This window comes from Thunnus maccoyii, chromosome 13 (genome assembly GCF_910596095.1).
Source record: "Thunnus maccoyii chromosome 13, fThuMac1.1, whole genome shotgun sequence".
NCBI lineage: Eukaryota > Metazoa > Chordata > Actinopteri > Scombriformes > Scombridae > Thunnus > Thunnus maccoyii.
Window position 1 is genome coordinate 24756540 of NC_056545.1, and position 19142 is coordinate 24775681.

Here is a 19142-nt window from a genome sequence, read left to right on the forward strand (position 1 = left end):
TACAGGAGCTATCTAAAGCATCAGACATAATGAGTCTATGAATTTTTGATAAGAGCCAAGACAAATGGTTAGGCAACACCCTAGATACAGTAGATAACTTAACATTTTAAATTCACAAAGGTCTAAGGGAGTTGATATATAATAACTTTTTAGTTCTTGTTCAAATGACTAAACTAATAAATCATTTGATGCAGTGGCTGCTGACACCCTGTCAATCACGACAAAGAGAGAAAGTCAAGAAAAGAAGGAAAAAATAGTAAAAAAAAAATCCTCAAATGATTCATTGAAGCAGCAATAATCAATATTTTTATATTAACAATTGATCATGACTACTTGTATGTGAAAGAGCTCACTCATAGTGATGAACCCACAGACAATTATCTCCTGACTCTGCAGTTACAGCATTGAGGAGCTTTATATTCTTTCAGCTCATAGTTTTGGTTTTCTGGTTAACGTTACTGATTTAATTCACTCTCACTGCTCTCATAATAGCATTTTTGACTCTGTTAAACTGACTGTACGCTACCTGCTCAGCAGCACCAAATGGCAGAAGTTTGTGCCTAGCTGGTGAAAATAATGGTTTCAATAATAAAGGTTATTAAAGCTGGTCAAAAACTTATTGTATTAATGGACAAAATTTGCACTTTATAAAGTACAGTAAAATGAGACCCTCACAGATAAAATGTTGCTCCAAGTGTCGGCAGCTAATCGGCTGACAAATTGTTATATTGTTCCAGAGAAGGCTGAAATATGCAGGGGCTGACAAGATCTAGAGCTGGTCTGTTTCCTGACTCCCACAAAGCACTGATCAATGCATCTCCCCATCTGGATCCATTACATCATCACATCACCCCAGTCCTGACACAGACATACAGTACAGAGCAGCAGAGAATTACGACCATAGTGAGATAGTGAGTAGGTGACATCACTTTCATAAATACTGTTTGTATTTTTGTGTGTTGTTGTGATACAGTTGATCCTTACAGATTTGGGCAATTGTTTGAAAAAAAAATGCTTAAGGAATCAATGGGAAGCGTCAAAAGAGATAAACAGAGAATGAACAGTGATAATACTAGACGCTTTCAACAAAAGATCAGCACTGTGCATTAGATGGCACCAGTTTCTAAAAAATGTTCAATATCTTGGTGTTAGAAAAAAAAGAACAAAATGAGAAATTTTGGCAAATGAATAGATGTTGAGTGAAAAGTGAATAGAACGGAGAATTAAAAGAAATGACGGGTGATTAAGAGCAACAGCCTCTAAGAAACAGACTTATATTTCATGAAATGATGTCTGACTGAAGGCTTTGGTGAAAGGGAATGATAGAAAGAAAGAGAGAAAGAGAGAGAGAGATCCAGACAAAAGGAAAAACATTTGCAGCCTGCCCTGCCCCCCCACATCAGTCTCTGGGGAACAAGGGATTATGGAAATGTATAAATGCAAGAGAGGGGGAGACTGACAGATAGAGAGAGAGAGAGAGAGAGAGAGAGAGAGAGAGAGAGAGAGAGAGAGAGAGAGAGAGAGAGGAGAGAGCAAATAAGAGAGGGAGGGAGACAGAGCAACGCTATTGGCTGACCGTTATAACATCAAGCGTGATAGAAATATTTCTCTCGCAGTCTAAGAAATAGAGGAAGCGACAGACAGAGACAGTAGACTCAGGAAATACATTCAGGTCTGTTTTCAACATATCTGGAAGAGATAAGAAAGAAAGGGGACTTTAGAAAGAAAGAGAAAAGACAAATGACGAAGGGTGAGACAATAGAAAGGTGGACTAATTAACTTATGACTCCTGAGGGATGTGGAAATTTTTGCTTGAGAACAAGAGTGATTTCAAAATAAGAATAAACGCGTCTCAACATGTAGATATTCTGCAGGTTTCTGGTTCGAATTTCCTCAATGCTTCTTTTTTTCCCCCCAGAATTGAATCATTTACCCTGCACGTCAGCTTAAGACAAATCTAAATGTTTTTTGGTTGTTGTTGTTTTTTGAGAAATCTGAGGGATGCGTCTGAGAGAAAGATGCAGAGCAGAGAATTCTGACATGGTGCCGACCCAAATTGACAAAGACGAGGAAAGAGTGGACTGTTCAGTGGCAGACACGTCTCCAACCAGACACAGGTATTCTCTACTCGATATTAAGATCAGTCAAGATATTGATCCATGCTAACTGAAAACTGTCATCAATATTGTACTATCTCCTCTCTCTGTAAGTCCTCTTCTACTTGGATGTGTGGCATTGGCATTGTAATGTTAAATAGTGATTTGATTTGCAAGCTTATTCCAATATTTGCTGCCTCTCTGATTTATACTTGTCTTATTTTATTGCAAAATTAACAGTGACATCCAGTAATTTGCATTGTCAGAATATAACTGTCTCATGTGCAGAGCAATACCTTTCCAATGATCAGATTTATGTGGCTCTAGTAATAAAATAAAGTAATATACCAAGAGACTGCCTGTGTAAACAATAACTCACAGCTAATCTGCCAACTGTGGTTGTTTACAGATGGGTTAAATATGATTTAGAAATATGCGTCATGCTTGGTGTTCTTGATTTAGAGCAACAGATGAAGTGAAAGCCATACGACAAACTCCTGAACTATCAAAAAGCCATAACCACTTTTGACAATAATCCTCACTGTTTTTTTAAAAAAAGGCAGTTTTAAGCTGTGCTTAGTATCGACAGGAATCCTGTGCTTCTGCTGTCAGCGTGTCAGTCAGACACTTTGTGGTTTGCGCTGCTGTGAGGAGAAAAAAATAATGTGTAGGCTCCGTCTAAACTACAGGGAGGAGGAGGAGACAGACATTTTGCCTATCAGAGACTGAAAAGAGGAGCATCAGGCCAACTGTGGCTGTGAACAGATATACAGTATAAGTGCTTCCTAAATCAGAGCGAAGGAGGGGTCGTCAGGTCGTCTTGCTGTCAGGCGTACAAAAAGAGACAAAGACGAGCATGAGTGGAAGCACAGCTCAAGCTGATTATTATTGATTGTTACTACTGAGTGCTTTGCCTACCTGGACGATACAGACTCAGCTGTCATCGAGGGGAGGGGGGGGTGGGGGACCTGAGAGAAAAAAGACGATAACCTCCAAGAAGGAGGGAGAAGGAGCAATAGCCAGAGAGAGGTAGAGAGCAGGGGAAAGTTCCCTTTCTCTCTCTCGACCCATATCGTCGTCAGGCTGGCTGGCACAGCCATGGCGTTCACCTTTGCGGCCTTCTGCTACATGCTCACCTTGGTGCTGTGCGCCGCTCTCATCTTCTTCGTCATATGGCAGGTGAGTCGCACTGTGCACACTGGAGCCATGGCACACACTGAAACTAAAATGGGCACACGTAGGGCCTGCAAACGTCCCACACGGGCAGACAAACACGTCCACCTACACAACACTGACAGGAACACAGCACACACACCTGGTTCAGGTCCTCTAGAGGCGTTCACACATGTAAATGTGTCAGTTGAATCTCACTGTATATCTTAGCTAAAGAACATATATGTGACTGTCTGACACTTCAAATTTCCTCTTAAAAGCCACCAAATGACACTTTTTATTTATTACTTTCATTTCAAACACCTAGCTGTGAAGATGTAATGAGTGTTGGAGGAGATGCATAAACCTGAACACACAGGGTGTTGAGTCTAAATTTATGTGTTTTTTCATTTATTTCCACACAGTGACTTTAAGTGACCAGGTGGTTTATCACTGGTATAATTAACTGAAGCTCTTCTGACCACACATTCAACAAAAAAGCAGCTGGCTCCATCCCTCCACATGAAAGAGTACTGACAATAAACAGTTCCTCAACCAAAGTGTTCAGGCCTCAGCAAACTGCATGTACTGTAATGAGTACAGGGAGGCGGCAAAACACAATGATCATAAATCTCACCGCCAGACTGTTGTGAATCTGTCTGCCTGCGGCATTTTGGGTGGAATTTGCACAGATATCGCTGGAGACCGGTGCACTCGGTTTGCTGGTTACACAAGTGGAGACTCAACAAACACCAAAGCTTTTATCTCTCACCTTTAACATTCGATACATGGAGGCAGGAATAATGTGGAATACACAACACATCATTATGAATATAAGACTTGAAATGACTAACGTACCAATTGACTAAGTGGGTGAGACTGCATATGAGTCAGTTAGCGTGTCTGTGTGTGAAAGAGACGGGGAGAAGCAGGTGTCTGGCTCAGCGCTCCGTCACCGTGTGATTGAAACGCTTATTAAACTATGATTTTGCTCACCCCTTCCCCCAGTCTGCCTACCCACGGGCAGAGCACCCCAATTCTATGTGGCTCTCCACCAATCAGATCGTTTGTTCACTGCTTTAGTAACCATGGAGCCCACTGAGGGGCTCACCATGTCGCCATGGAAACTGCATCTGTTTACAACAGAGATGAAGTGTGAAAGAAGACGAGGAGAGCCGTGTAGACTCGTGTGGGGAAATTACCACCAGGGCTGCTTCTATTTCCAACACATTCTGTTTTCATGTTATCATCACATACTGATGCTCACTTATCTGCAAATAACGTCTGCTTTTTATTGATTTTCAACGAGCCTCCAAAGTGAGGCTTTGCTGTTTAAAAGCTGATGATAAGCACAGCAGGTGGCCTTTACACCACAAATTATTAGTATCTATAGAGCTATCAATCAGTGAGCTGTTGAGAGAAAAATATCACTCACACTTGCCTCACAGGGAACAGTTAGAGTGCTATCAGTATGCTTTATCTGAACAATGACGTTTTCTTAATTGAATCTATTTTTTTGATATTTTTCTAAAAAAAAGTCCAAAGAAACTGAATTATGAGATTTTACAAGAACAGAATAATGGATTGCACCCCCAGTATATCCTCTCAAACACAAACTCAACCAAGCATCGATTTATTAAACGTGCATGTTTTCCCAGACATAAATTTGGATGTGCACCTATTTATGCTGCCTGAAAAAGTTCTGATTGTCCAAAAATGTGTTCATTGACAGCTTTTTGTGTCTCTGTTTCAGTTTCTAATGTAAACTTTATGATCAGGCTTAATAATTTTAGAGGGGATGAGATTTGATGATGATGAACTCAAATCAGAATTTCTTTAGGATACATTTTAGCTTCTTAAATAGTGAGAAACCACATGATGTCACATGGCATGAACACAACAGGAACTCACATACAGTATATAGGGATGCTGTAAGTAATTATACATGTACACTTTCACCATTTATAGTAATCACCATGTGCATTCAGGCAAAGTGAACAATGTGGCTGCAGCTGTACAGGATGTAACAAGTGTCCAGTAAACTGTTTTGAGTTGCCACCCCATTGAGGTAATGAGCAGAATTAGATGCATGAAATAAATTACAGCATGAGTATTGTACAACAGGCTGAGACTTGACAAGATGTATATATTTATATATATACACACACATACATACATACATACACAATATATATACATTACATATACAGTATGTGCATTCATTGGTATTCTCAAGCTACCTAAATAAAAACAAACTCACATGTCTGTTATTTTTCAGATCATTGCATTTGATGAGCTTCGCACAGACTTCAAAAACCCCATTGATCAGAGCAATCCCACCAGAGCGGTAAGAACGCTGCTGTTTCATTTCTTTCAAGAATGATCAAACCCTCACATGAACACAGAGAAATCCCTTCTTTTCAGCTTCAAAAAGAACATTCAATGATCTACCCACAAAAACAAGACTGAGGACAAATTAAGGGTTTCACTCCAAAATATGTTACATGTGACCCTAAATTTATAATTTATTGTCAGTATAACACAATGCCAAAATTGTTTATAAAGTTCTCATCTTCTTAAAATTAAAATGAATCACAGTGTCATTTAATGCATGTAATAATCAAAAAGGCAAGCATCATTTTATGTAAATGATTTTGCAATGTAACCTTTTAAATATTTTATTCAACCATATTTAGTCAATCCATTAAATTCCCAACATCAAATATTTGTATTTCTTTGAAAACAATTCCTACTAATCTAAGCGTCCAGGTGATTGCAGCTGTAACGCCCAGGCAGCATTTGCTTTGAACACTCATTTGTATGCAGAATGAAGTAATCAGCCTTCTACAAAGACGTTGTTGGCTCATTCAATTAAAGAGATTGATGCAAATGGAGCTGCTGTTTATACAATGAGATACTGCACTGTCACCTCAATGAAAGAAGAAGAATAAACTTGTTCACTTACATCAACAGAAAAAGAGAAAACAGTAATTGAGTAATTAAGTGCACATTTTTTTCCTTTTTCCTTTCTCCTGCACTGTTGTGTACATATGTATATTTTCTATGAGTCTTTTGAAAATATAAAATAAATATATATAAATATAAAAATACACACATTGTCATGAGTTAAAGAGTGTGCTATTATTCATTTAGCAAGTTAACAGCAGCTGTGAGTGTCTTTTTCTCACAAGTTAGCTGATGTTCTAGAGATCATGTGGACCTGCATCTAAACTGCAAAGTGAGAGTGATGAGGAGTGGGAGAGGAAACTGTGAAAACAGTGTGGGAGTGTGGAGGCGCGCCAGTTACAGGGGGGCGGACACAATAACTGCAACACCTGTAAAATATAATTAATTTGAATACAGTAGCTCTGGGATAAACACTTCTGTGAATGCTCAACATTCAAGTGTTATCTCTTTCCTCTCAGACAAAGATGGAGAGTTGGTTTAACATTTCTCTGACAGATTTTGAACATTACAAGCTTCATAGCAGCAGTATTTGTATCAAGACTATTGGACTGCATTACACTGTGCAGCTGTTTTTTTAATCTATAAATGACAAGCTACACTATGTTCAGATGCTGCCATCAACTTAAATTCTGAACTGATGTCAAACACATCAGATGTGCTCAGAAATAACATGTTCTGCCTGGATGTGATGCTGCCAGTCTCAGACAAAATCAACAAACTGCACAAACAGAAAAAGACTTAACATGGCAACAGCCCCAGAAAATAAACAACAATTATTTCTGCTGTTAGCAGAGAGCAATGTGTATTCATTCAGCCGCCACTGTCTGCAAAAAAAGACTAAAGCAGTAAATATTTGTCAATGAGAGAGCAATTACAGAAGGATAAAATGGAAGAGAATAAACATGTGTTTCCAAATCAGGTTTAAGAGATTAATCACAGGTAAGTCTCCAAGGGAGACACACAGCCGCTGCATGAAACACTGTGATTGACTGGTTGACAAAAAGTGACTGAAATGTAGGAGTATTTTGTCTTGAAAGCTTTTTAAAAGGTGAATCACCACATAAAGAGAAATATCTCAAGTGGCAGCTGTAGCCCTCTCCCTCTGAAATAACAAATGATAAAAATCATGCTCTCGACGTTCATTTCACTTCAAGCCTGCTTTAATTTCAGTGGCTATAAGTAATCATAAGGCTGTCTGTCAGTGAAATCAACTACTTTATTCTTTCCTGCTACTTCATTTTTACAATGATTGCTTGATTAGGTCTCTTGTTTTTTTTAATTGAACTACATACTAGACAACTGTTCCCGGCATTTTTTTCTTTTTTATCTGTTTTATATATTGTGAAATGTCTCTGCTGCCTTTATGTCTTCTCAATCACGTTTCCCTTGTTGGAATAGTTAAAAATTCAGAGTGAATTGGATGACCTGACACAAATTAGGGCACCTCGGGGTGGCTGAAGGCTATAAAATCCAAGCAGATTTACTGCAGGAAAACAATTTATATGTGCAATTACAAACCGTGTAATGTAGCTCGGCAGGCAGTTCAAGCACTGTGCCGTTTACATTTTAAAGCAGGATGCGGTGCACAAAGCAAGCAAAAAGGAGAAAATGACATAGACCAAACCAACAGCTGCAAAAAAACAGTGAGATTGGAGAGAGCCAGCATCTGGTTTGGAGGCTGGGCGCTGTATATTCAGAGCAAAGTCCATGTTCAGGCTACCAGGGGCCTCAATACTGGAAGCTCTTGTCCCTCAGTATGTCATAAAATGAGTGTAAGGGTTCTTTATATACAGAGGAAACACATGCATATGAACAAATGAACAACCTGTCTATTAATTACCTGACTATTGGTACTGTTTACTTGCTCTGTTGCTCTTAGCCTGGTGACAGAAACAAATTGATCTTTGTGAATGAACTGCAGCAAAACAGCAGAATTTGCCTTGCTAGTTAATCAATGGACACCCAAATAAAGCAGCAACATAAGAGGCCACTAGCTGTTGGATAGTGGATGCAAGAATAGATGGATGGCTTTCATTTCTAAAACTGATTACTGAGCCTTCTCTAATGGCTCACAGGAGACTCAAACAGTTAGGTATAGAAGACAAAGCCATACCAAACATAAGGGTTTTTTTTTACTTCAAATGTGTCTGCTGCTTTATACTAATGCACAATCTCACTCAGGTTATGGTTAAATGTGTCCTGTTGGTATTTTAAACAACACACTGTGTGATAAAAAAAAAAAAAAGAAAATCTGCTTCTCATTCATTGCTATTACTTGTTAAGTCTATTTTTCTGGGCTAATACTGTATAATACTGGTTGAGGTGGAGGTGTGTAACATGTTAGATAGACAGAATCAAATATGTTTTAAAAATGCATCATTTACAGTATCCATAACATGTATTTAAGCAGCAATATCTGTATCTGAAAGTATTAGTTTTGTGCATTTTTAAAATCTCCAAATATCACTGCCTAAAATCTAAAAGCATGTATTTCCTCTGCCCTCAGATTTATTTTTTACTTATAGGCATAGCGAGTAAAAAGGATTAGGAAATATGAATAAATGACAATCAGACTTTCTTTGTGTCCACTTCACAGAGGGAAAGGATTCTCAATATCGAAAGAATCTGCAACCTGCTTCGCAGAGTGAGTAATAGTTGTTTTTCACCTGCTGCTGGTGGATGACTAAAGCAGAGGGGCTTCAAACAACCATGACTATTTGTCTGTCTAACCATTGTGAGGACCATGACGCACACTGATTCATTTCACATGTAGCCCATCACCACAAACCTCCATCACTGCTCTGCAGGCACACAGCGATGGAGCACACTGACACTGTCAAGTAGGTTTTATACGTGTTTCTATTTCACATTCAAAGGCTTTCAGCAAGAAAGCTCAGTGTCCCTGAAATCTGACATGCTGTGGAGGACATTTTGATTATGTGCAAAAACGCTCACAGTGGTTTTACCTGTTTATAGCTACTGATTTGCTGATGTTTGTTATTGATTTGTAATTTGATTTATTGATTAATTATTTTCCACAGTGGTGTACTGCAAGGAACTTAAGTGCCACTGATACATACCCTCTCTATCACCATAGCATTGAAGAAGAAATCAGATGATAAGCATTTGTTCAATATCTTTGCTGTAGTGCGAAGATCATGTCACATTTAGCTGCTGCAGAAGGAAACAACATGTAGAGATGTGCGACTATGCTCACAAATGTGGAGCATGAAAAAAAATCTGTTTTCAAATCAATTTCTTTAATAGAAAGGTGATCAATATAGCCTGACAATCAGACTAAATTATAATTTTATTTTCATTTTGGCATTCATTCAGAGATCATGTTCATGCCAGTGCAGCCAAGAGGGTTATTTTGCTCTGACCAATCAGTGGTGACATATCTGTCCAATCAACAATATTGTCAGTCAACACAGAAGCTGTGGTAACACAGTTGCTTGGAGCAGTTGGTTGGTTGGCAGATTGTCATGTTAAACAAAGAAATATGCTGGTTGCTATTTCTTTAAAGAGGACATATTGTAAAAAAGGAGATTTACATTTCTTTTTTGATTATAAAGCAGGTGTAGGTACTATAAAAATTCTGTGAAAGTATCAAAACACTCAGTCCACGAAGAAATGCACACAGCCCATATTCAGAAACTGTGTCTTTAAACGTTGTTTGGTTTTCCGTACGGCTGTGATGTCACAAATATATGCTCAGCGTTTCCCCTACCACTGCCTTGGAGGGGTGGTCTGCCCCTCCACAGGACCCCCCGTCCCTCTTGGAAAAGACAAAATATGTTTATTTATGCTAATTTTCTAATTTATGTGCACTCTCAGTGTGAGAGTCTCTACTATGTTTTGTTGTCATTTATGGTCACACTTTCCTCTCCTCCGTTCTCTGTGTTTCACAATTACCTGTCGTCACTCAGAAAACAGTCAGCCAATCAGAAGAGAGGGGCATTGAGCAGACTGAACGACAGGGCCTTCATCATTGGCTTGTACAGCTGTAACTAGGTGCTTTTTGACCATAAGAACATACAAGTTTTTGTAAATAGACCACGAAAATGAAAATATTAAACCGGGAAAGGGGCATAATATGACCTCTTTAAAGTGACTCTGATCATAACTATTACATTAATAACGACTCACATAATTAAATTGTATGCGAAAAGAGAATTATCAGAGAATTATTGCTGGACTCTTAGTTCTCCTCAGTTATATGGAGCTTTATAGCAACTTTCCACTTATTGTGTCGGCCTGCAACTAGTGTTTTGATTCACTCTCAGTGCTCTCATGGCATAGTTTTCAGCTGCAGTCGGCTGCTGATTTTGGCAAAAAAGTTCTGAAACCCACTGTACACTACCTGCCCAACACCAAACAGATGAAAGACAAAGTTAGCAACTAGCCGGTAAACAACATAGTGGAGCATTTAGCTGCTAAAGAGCCAGATATTTCCCGCAGGAGTTGGTGGAGACCAAAACAGAGCTAAAAGAGAGTGAATATTGGACTTCCGTTCATCAGGGGGATACAAACATGACTCTGAATGAATGATATCGTTGTTCTCTATCTGCTGGATGTGTAAATATATAACCTTTTGCTAACAAGTTCAACATATCAATTTTAAAGATGATGTCAGTGTTGTGTTCACAGCTTGTTACCACTTCCCCCAAGTATCCAAAAAAACAGTTATTGTAGGTTTATTGCACTACAACAACACCTGGCACAATCACCAGTAATACTTTACTATAAATATACAAACATAATAATAAAGGGTTTATAACACATTATAATGTAATTATGAGCAGATATAAGGACATTTGTGTTTAATAATGTTCAGTATTTTTAGCAGTTATACATCTCCTATAAAGACATATTTTATATTATTAAAGCAGATTTTTACTATATTGTCATTCATGATCTGTTTATTCACCAGCATCCAGTTATGGGTGCCCACAGGAGGAGTTATAGTTATAATTACAGTACTTACATCTGCAAACAAATACATTATAGTATGTTATAAACCATATATTAATTGTCTATTAGCCACTTATAAATGCTACACAGGGGAACTTACAGTTAAGTGTTACTGAATCACAAAAAATCTGAGGTGTGGGGAGCGATTCAGAAGTCTTGAAGCAAGCTTTGATCAATCAGCAACCTTAACAAGCTACGTCAACTACATCAACTTCTACGACCATCTCAGAACCAGTTGATATGAAACTATATTTGCACTTGTAACAGCAGTGAGCCATGAGCAACATTAACACCCTCTGTGTGAAAGTATTTGTCTTGCCGTGTGATTTTGGTTTTGTAGGTTGTAGATATGTCACAAAATGCGACCCCTGAGTGTTTCAGTGTTTTCCGAGGACTTATTGTAGTGTGATTACTTAATAGTTGCAGTTGCTGTGTCTTAATAATGTGCAGACCTACTGTATAACCTGATTCCTTGTGTCTGTTCTGGTTAGTTGGTGGTACCGGAGTACTCTATCCATGGGCTCTTCTGCCTGATGTTCATGTGTGCTGGAGAGTGGGTCACACTTGGCCTAAATATCCCGCTGCTCTTCTACCATCTGTGGAGGTACAGTGTGCAGGGTCCCATAACAGATGTCTGACAAGCCTCTGTTGGGTGTGTGAGCCAAACTTCTCTGCTTTTTCAGGTTTTTCCACCGGCCAGCCGACGGGTCAGAGGTCATGTACGATCCTGTCAGTGTAATGAACGCTGACATTCTCAACTATTGTCAGAAGGAGTCCTGGTGTAAGCTGGGCTTTTATCTGCTCTCTTTCTTCTATTATCTCTACAGGTGAGTATAAAGTCACAGTACTTTCAGTGTTGTATGAAAAAAAGAAGCACATTTACTGTTCTTTCTCTGTTTTTTCATCTGTTGCCACGGTCTATTTCCTGCTGAAGTATGGTCTATGCCTTGGTGAGCTTCTAACAGACAGGAGATCTGGAGAGGGGGAAAAAAGGAAATATATAAAAAGACACAGAGGAATAAATGGAGACATCAACTCTTCCTCTCTCCATGTATCCTTCCCATCACTGGCTTGGGTTTTCAACTGTCTAACTTTGGGACAAAACAAGAAGACCAATCTGAGTGATAATGTGAATGTAAAGGTGTTGCCTCCACTCAATTATATCGCTTTATCCCAGATACGGCTGTCGGACAGCTGGACAAAGTTTTGAAGGATTGAAATGAAACAGAAAGAGGACGCAGCTGGTGTTTGTGTTGCCTTTGACCCATTATATGATTTATCAATATTTCTGAAGGGCTGGAGTTATCCCATGCTGCTCTTACTGATCCAGTCGCTCATCTCACTGTGATTCTCCGAACACTTAGTGGCTGGAAAACAAAACAGTACGTCTGTATTCTATGACTTTGGAAATGTACTAAAAGCAGGATTGTTTTGGCATTGTATTTAAGATGATAGACCTCTAATATCAAACCACTTTTTTGATTGTGTTACAGGTACATAAAACTGTAAGAAGCAGGTTAAATTTTACAGGAGAACTTAAAAGCACTGTATGGCAGGGAAATAACAGACTGGTGTGTGCACAGACACTTTTAACTGGGATGGAGATGAAGCATAGACCAACACGTCATTTCCTCAACGCCAGTCTCTGCCAAAAGTCAAAGTCACACTGTAAGAAAAACAACAAGGAATTAATCATAAGTTTGACTTCAAGGGTCAATGCTTGTCATGTGTGAGCATTCAAAATTAGTATGTCCATAGCTGTAAGGATGCATTTTATGCTACATGCTAGGTTCATGCTTTCCAAAGAGCTTCATGCTCAGACATAAAATGCCAAAAGTTTACATCTGAAAAACATTGTGCCAAATCAAAAAGTCAATTAGGAGTGAAAAAAAGTGATGAGGTTAGAAAGTATCTGCAGTATCTTCATCTACATGCTAAGGTGCTGTAAGGCTGTGTCTTTAGTCTCACTTTTGATTTTGGCACAATGTTTTTTTCTTGAAAAAAATAGAAAAAAAAAACTTTGTTCTGTTGTAATTTTTAGTGTGCAGGGAGCGCCTTATTCCTATTTCCAGTGAAGTTTACTCTTACTCATCTGCATCTATACTATAGTCATTTTAGCACAGCAACATTTCTCTGATCCGAGGTAGAATATAGAAATCTTATGTACAAAAAGCAATTAAAAACAAGCAAACTAGCAATGTAATACGATTCATGAGACATATCGATGCAGTGTTATTCAGTGTATGTAATAACAGTGAGTGGGACACGAGTGGCAGATGAGACAATAGTGACTCTATGACAATGTTTCAGTTATTTCAGAAGTGTAAAGACAGTGAAGTCATCTCAATACGTCTTCAATCACACAGTATCAGATGGGACAGACACGAGACATTAATGTTGCTATGATGACCAAGACTTGTAAACAGCACAGCCTTTTGCTCATCTGGTGCTGCCTTTATGTGTTCATGAGTTTGATCTATTTGTAGATAAGTGATGGTTCAAATGTGTGATTTTAACATCAGGAGGAAAGCAGAAACTCTGGGGCCTGAAAAGAAACTGTGATGTTTGTCACTGGCTCCACTTGTAGAAAATGGTGGTGATGATATGTCTGGTATATTTACTAAGTAAGTCCTGAATACTGCAGCCTACTGAAGTAGTTTATAATTATGTCAAATGAATTACAATGAAAATTCACAGCTTAATATGAGTTTACATGAAGATTCAACAGTACTGATATTGAACTGATACTGACATTCTCATTCTTAAATGGGAAAAATCACTTCTGGACACTTTCATATGGAGCACAGATTTAGTCTTTATTATTGTACTGTTTAAATCATTTTGCAATGCGTTTTGTGTAAGTTAGCATAATATGAAACTTACATTTAACATGGAAGCCCATACTATGGATATTGATTTGAATTAAATACCAATACCAGGATTAAAGAATAAGACTGGTCTAATTCTATAATTTTCTTATTGTCAGCGGATCCCTTGAAAAGACTAAATCCAATAATATGTTGATCTGTTTCTCAATACTTTCCAACTTCCCTACCCTGTATGTGGTACTCGGCCACAAGCGTGTTTGCTATTACTGAAAGCATGAATCTTTAAAAACAGTTCATAGTTTCATTTTTACAAAAGGCTCAGTAGGTTCATAAAACAGTTGGGATGTAGTTTTAAGCAGATGTCTGTAAAAATATAGTAAACAAGAGTAAAGTAGTCTTGAGGACTACTTTCAGCAGTGGATTAATACACATTTACAATACACAATACGCTAGTGAGTATTTACAGCAGCAGCATGTGGTATGTGGGATTGACTCAAAATAAACTACACTGCTCATGTTCATCATAGTGAAGGAACATGTCATGTGCAACGATGTGGCTCACTGACATGTTTTCAATAGATTTTGAACAACAATGGAGCTCTATCAGGCTTTTGCTACATAGACAATACTTGTTAGTAGGACACATTCACATTGGTTTTGGTCTTTTCATGGGATTTGTTGACAATAAGAAAAATATGGAATATGGCCAGACTTATCCTTTAAAAAAACTGTTTCATTGGCAGTCCAAAACTGTTTAAAAAAGTGATGCATACATCAATTTAAAAAAGATGTTTTCAAAAGATAGAATTCTTGTTCTTTCATCTGTATTGACATGCTACACGTTTAAGGAATCTTCTTTTTTCTTATAAATTAAAATGTCACGTAATAGCATAATTGCAGAACATCTTCAAGTTTAAAAAGCATTTTATTGTTAAATTGTAGCTGCTACAATAATCATTCTGTATCAATATGCCGAACCACATCCGCATGTGACAAAACCCTCTTGATCGCTGCTTAAATACAATCAATTATGAAAAGCTCGTGATAGAGCTTCAGTACGCACTCATGAACACACACACACACACATACACACACACACCTCTTGTGTCAATCACAATCTGTCTTATGTCAGCGGGAGCAACTCCAACTGCTTGTGTGATTTGAATTTCAAACATTTTACAACATTTACTCGACTAAAGCAACTTTAATAGTCTGTCAGTGTTCTTTACGTGGGCGTTGATACCAAGACATACAGAACAGGAGACAATACATGCTGTGCCAAATGAAAGTAGTCCCCATGAAAGTAATCACAGGACACTGAGACCTCAAAACTCTAGCAACAATATGAGTGTGATGAGTCTGGACAATCACTGCTAAAGCACAGGAACACGAGAAAAGGAGGAGACTTACAGCTCGGTTGAATGTCATTATGTAGTTGCTCTGAACAAAGCATTTTAGAAAATTGTATTTAAGTATATCTATTTGTATCTGTCTTTTATACATTTATCATCAATGTACGCTATAGTAAATTTGGTGGATTACTTTATATTTATTAGGTTACACTATGATGTACAGTTCATAAACAGCAGTTCACATGTATTCTAATAAAACAGTAATGCCAAAATGATTATCTCCCAGTTTCTTATTTCCTGTCTTTTGAAGGTCAGTATTTCGTCCATCTGTGTGTAGTTTTGCAGACCTGATGCTCATCCAGCAACAGAGATGCACTAGAGGAGGAAATTATGACTTTGAGGATGATGAGAGGAATTTATAAGCGAGGATACTAAGTGGTGCATTAGACGAATAGGAGACAAACCGCAACATTGAAAGCTGTTAAAAAAAAAAAAAACAGCTGCATTTAGAAGTGGTTTCAGAGACATTCACACAACCTCTTAAAAGGCACGAAAATAACTGAATTCTATGAAAATGCCTCGCTGATGTTAAAAGAGCTTCTCCTAGAGAGGCAGCACGGCAAGGATGATAGCTTTTCATTAACGTCTGTACCTTCAGAATACTAATATATCAAATTATAGTGCGCTAGATGCCTATTAGATTGCATAACAAAACTAAGTTGAAAGAGCTCATCTCCACAGCAAGAGATCACTGATGGAAATATCACTGCGGCTGTATTACATTTAAAATTCTGTACCAAGTGTATGCCAGGAACATTTTTTCTCCCTGATTTCAACAGGAAAAAAAAGAAGAAAGACAGTAGAGGATGCTGAGTGTGTCTCTAAACTGGCTCAGGGACTGGTTTGTAGGGTCTGTAAGGTTTGCCAGGTTATCCCTTGTTTAAATAATGTTTCAGACAGATATCAGAGCAACAACGAGGCCTCAAGCTGGCGTTTTCCCTCTGTTTGAAAAGGACATATTATTCCCCGCTGTCACCATGGAAACAAAATTGTATTAGAGATTCCTGTTGACTCACTCTGAGGCTCTCACTCAAAACACAGAAAAATCCATTTCAAGTTGAATCCACAGTTTACATGCCTGGCAGTGCTGCTTTTTTTTTTTTTTTTTTTGCACAATACATTATTTTTTTATTAATATTAAAGCCAGCACAAATATAACAGTTTCATGTATGCAGTCATGACAATCACAACCCCGGTGCCTCTATGCATGACACCTGCTTATCCCAGGATATGGACACACACACACACCACACACACAAATGCTCGCTCAGTCGCAACACATACATCTGTTTCTCATTCTGTCTCATCCCACGGTTCACGCTGTTTCACACTCATCATCCCGGGCTCTTCCTTTTTCAGCACCCTCCACCGTGATAATTGTCTCAACTTCTTTCCCCTCTCTCCTACGTCTGTGCTCTCAGAGAGATGTTACCATGGAAACTGGCTACAACTGATGGGCTTGAAACGTCAAGATTGGCATACACAATTGGCGAGCGCACGCACACGCATAGGTGCATGCACACACATTCATGCACACGCACACACACACACATACACAAGGACACACATTTTGCTAATTCATTATTATGCAAAGCACTCTAGGATGTTGCATAATTATTCTGGCTGTACAGACATGCATAGAGAAACCATAAGAGCATATATTAAAGCCATGAACTTGATAAATTAACATTTAATCAAAGTTTCAAGTTGAGTTTTAATGGCAGAATAGAGATTAGAGTGACAGAGAAGAAAAAGCACAACAAAAAGTCAAAATTGATTTAAATTCAAAAAAGGAAAAAGGAGAAAAGGGAAAAAGAAAATAGTTGTTGTTTGACCTGTTTGTTCTGCATATTCACATTCCTGCCAAACACTGGGTGAATTTGGTTTGATTATTCTATAAATAGACTTCCCACGTCACAAAAATAAATAAATAAATAAATAAAAATGAACCACGTTATTCACAAATCAACTCTTAAATCAATTTTGTTCGCTTTATAGACAGACCATTTTGTCATTCCCAGATTATGATGTTGTATTGTGCCTTGAAAAAGAATGAAAAAGGAGAATGAAAAAGGAGCAGGAAAGGGAGTTTTTTTCTTAACAGTAGCTGTTTGTGTCTAGGAATGTGTCAAACTTGTTCACACTTATGCTTTTATTTGGACTGCGGCTCATCTGTCCAGACAGAGACTTGAGCGTGACTAACTCTGACTGTCAGCTGCTGTCTCATTTCTAAAAATATCCATCGCTTTCATCTCTAATTAAATACTAAGTTCATTTTCAAATAACGGCCTTTTTAATAAAAATAATGACATTTCATTTATCAGTCATGTGCAAGTCTCAGTTTCCTATACAGTTGGTTTTGCTCAAATGAAAACCAAATCAGTGTTGTTATTTGTCTTGCTGCTGTTTTCCATGACTGCTGTGGTTGATATACGGTCAAATTCCTGAGGTACATTTAAGTTTCATATATAGAAGGAGTATCATGCAGCTGTAATGGTCTTTTCAGCCAGAGAGGTCAACCCACAATGGATTTCAAAATGAATTTTTTAAGATCAAATCAAAGTATATTTTTTATGAATGAGACCCCGAGGCTTTTATATCTGGGGTTTCTGCTCTGCTCCTTTTGCTCAGAGTAATGATCATGATGGTGTCTAATTTTACTCCTGATGATAGGCTGCTGTAATATACACATCATAATGCTGGTGAGGCCACTGAACCATCTGTATAACTTTCTATGAATATGCATAGCAACAGAAACTTTTTTTTTCTGATTTCTGTAGCATCACAACCTGATTGTCAAACTGAGACACATTCAGCTGATTCTGAAAAGATTTTGTCACTTTATAGACAATAAAGATCAGTGTGAGTCTGAGCTGTATAGTCAGAAATTTTGAGTTTTTGGTTATTTTTGTCTAAACTTGTCATGATCTCCCCTGTAGATAGATGAGAAGCAGCAGTTCAGCACTGTGTGTTTTGAAATATTGGAGTCATCTGTCATTACTATCAGCATGCGGTGTCATGTCTTTGATACATATCTGCACATACACATGTACACACATATATATCTACAGTATACTTATAAAACTTAAGAAGCTTATGTATTATGTATAAATCCAGTCACCATGCAGAAACTCATGGCTTCACATCCAAGCATGTTTCTAATTAGCACTTAGCGTATGAAAAACAACACAAAATAGCTTGAGTGCTGCGTAGGCGAAGCCAGAGGCCAACTGTACTGTAAATGGGCTGAAAAGGTGAAAAATGAAGGAGTGCATCAGCAGAGAGCTCTGTCATTTCTATCTGAGAGAAATATTATTTGCAGCGTATATGCAGGGGGATTTATAATGGAAAATGGAAAATTTGACCATTTTTAGACAAAATTGCAATGCCTGTTAATAGAATAGGGGTCTAAATATGAAGTCGCTGGTCATAATAACAGACCATCAGGGAAGATTAACTGCAGACTACAGCAGCTATTCAAAAAAACTTCCCCCAAAGTGGTCAGTGAATCAGCCTGCTCTGATGCAAAGCGTCAAGAAGGATCTGCTGCTTTAATGCTGATTGAGGCCATTTGCCTCTGCCTGCATTTACTGGTACAAATAGAGTCCCATGTACTTTTTGTTCCTTCAGAGTAATTTGGAGCAGAGTGTATTCAAAGCTGAAGCCTGATAGACGTGCAAAAAGCCCAGAGGCTTGGTGAACGTCTGCTATTA

At 38.2% G+C, this 19142-nt stretch overlaps 1 protein-coding gene across 1 annotated transcript; it reads left to right on the forward strand.

Annotated features, from left to right (window-relative positions):
• Positions 1-3165: 3165 nt before the first annotated feature.
• cnih2 (cornichon family AMPA receptor auxiliary protein 2) lies at positions 3166-14489 on the forward strand. Its single transcript, XM_042431633.1, has 6 exons — positions 3166-3275; positions 5527-5595; positions 8812-8859; positions 11681-11793; positions 11873-12016; positions 12124-14489. The coding sequence occupies exons 1-6, from the start codon at positions 3195-3197 to the stop codon at positions 12149-12151; spliced, it is 483 nt and encodes a 160-aa protein (XP_042287567.1). The 5' UTR covers positions 3166-3194; the 3' UTR covers positions 12152-14489.
• The last annotated feature ends 4653 nt before the right edge of the window (positions 14490-19142 follow it).

Coding starts and splice junctions, on each gene's coding strand:
- cnih2 (XM_042431633.1), top strand. CDS start 3,195: ATGGCGTTCACCTTTGCGGCCTTCTGCTACATGCTCACCTTGGTGCTG. Junction 3,276..5,526: donor TCTTCTTCGTCATATGGCAG/GTGAGTCGCACT, acceptor GTTATTTTTCAG/ATCATTGCATTTGATGAGCT. Junction 12,017..12,123: donor TTCTTCTATTATCTCTACAG/GTGAGTATAAAG, acceptor TTCCTGCTGAAG/TATGGTCTATGCCTTGGTGA.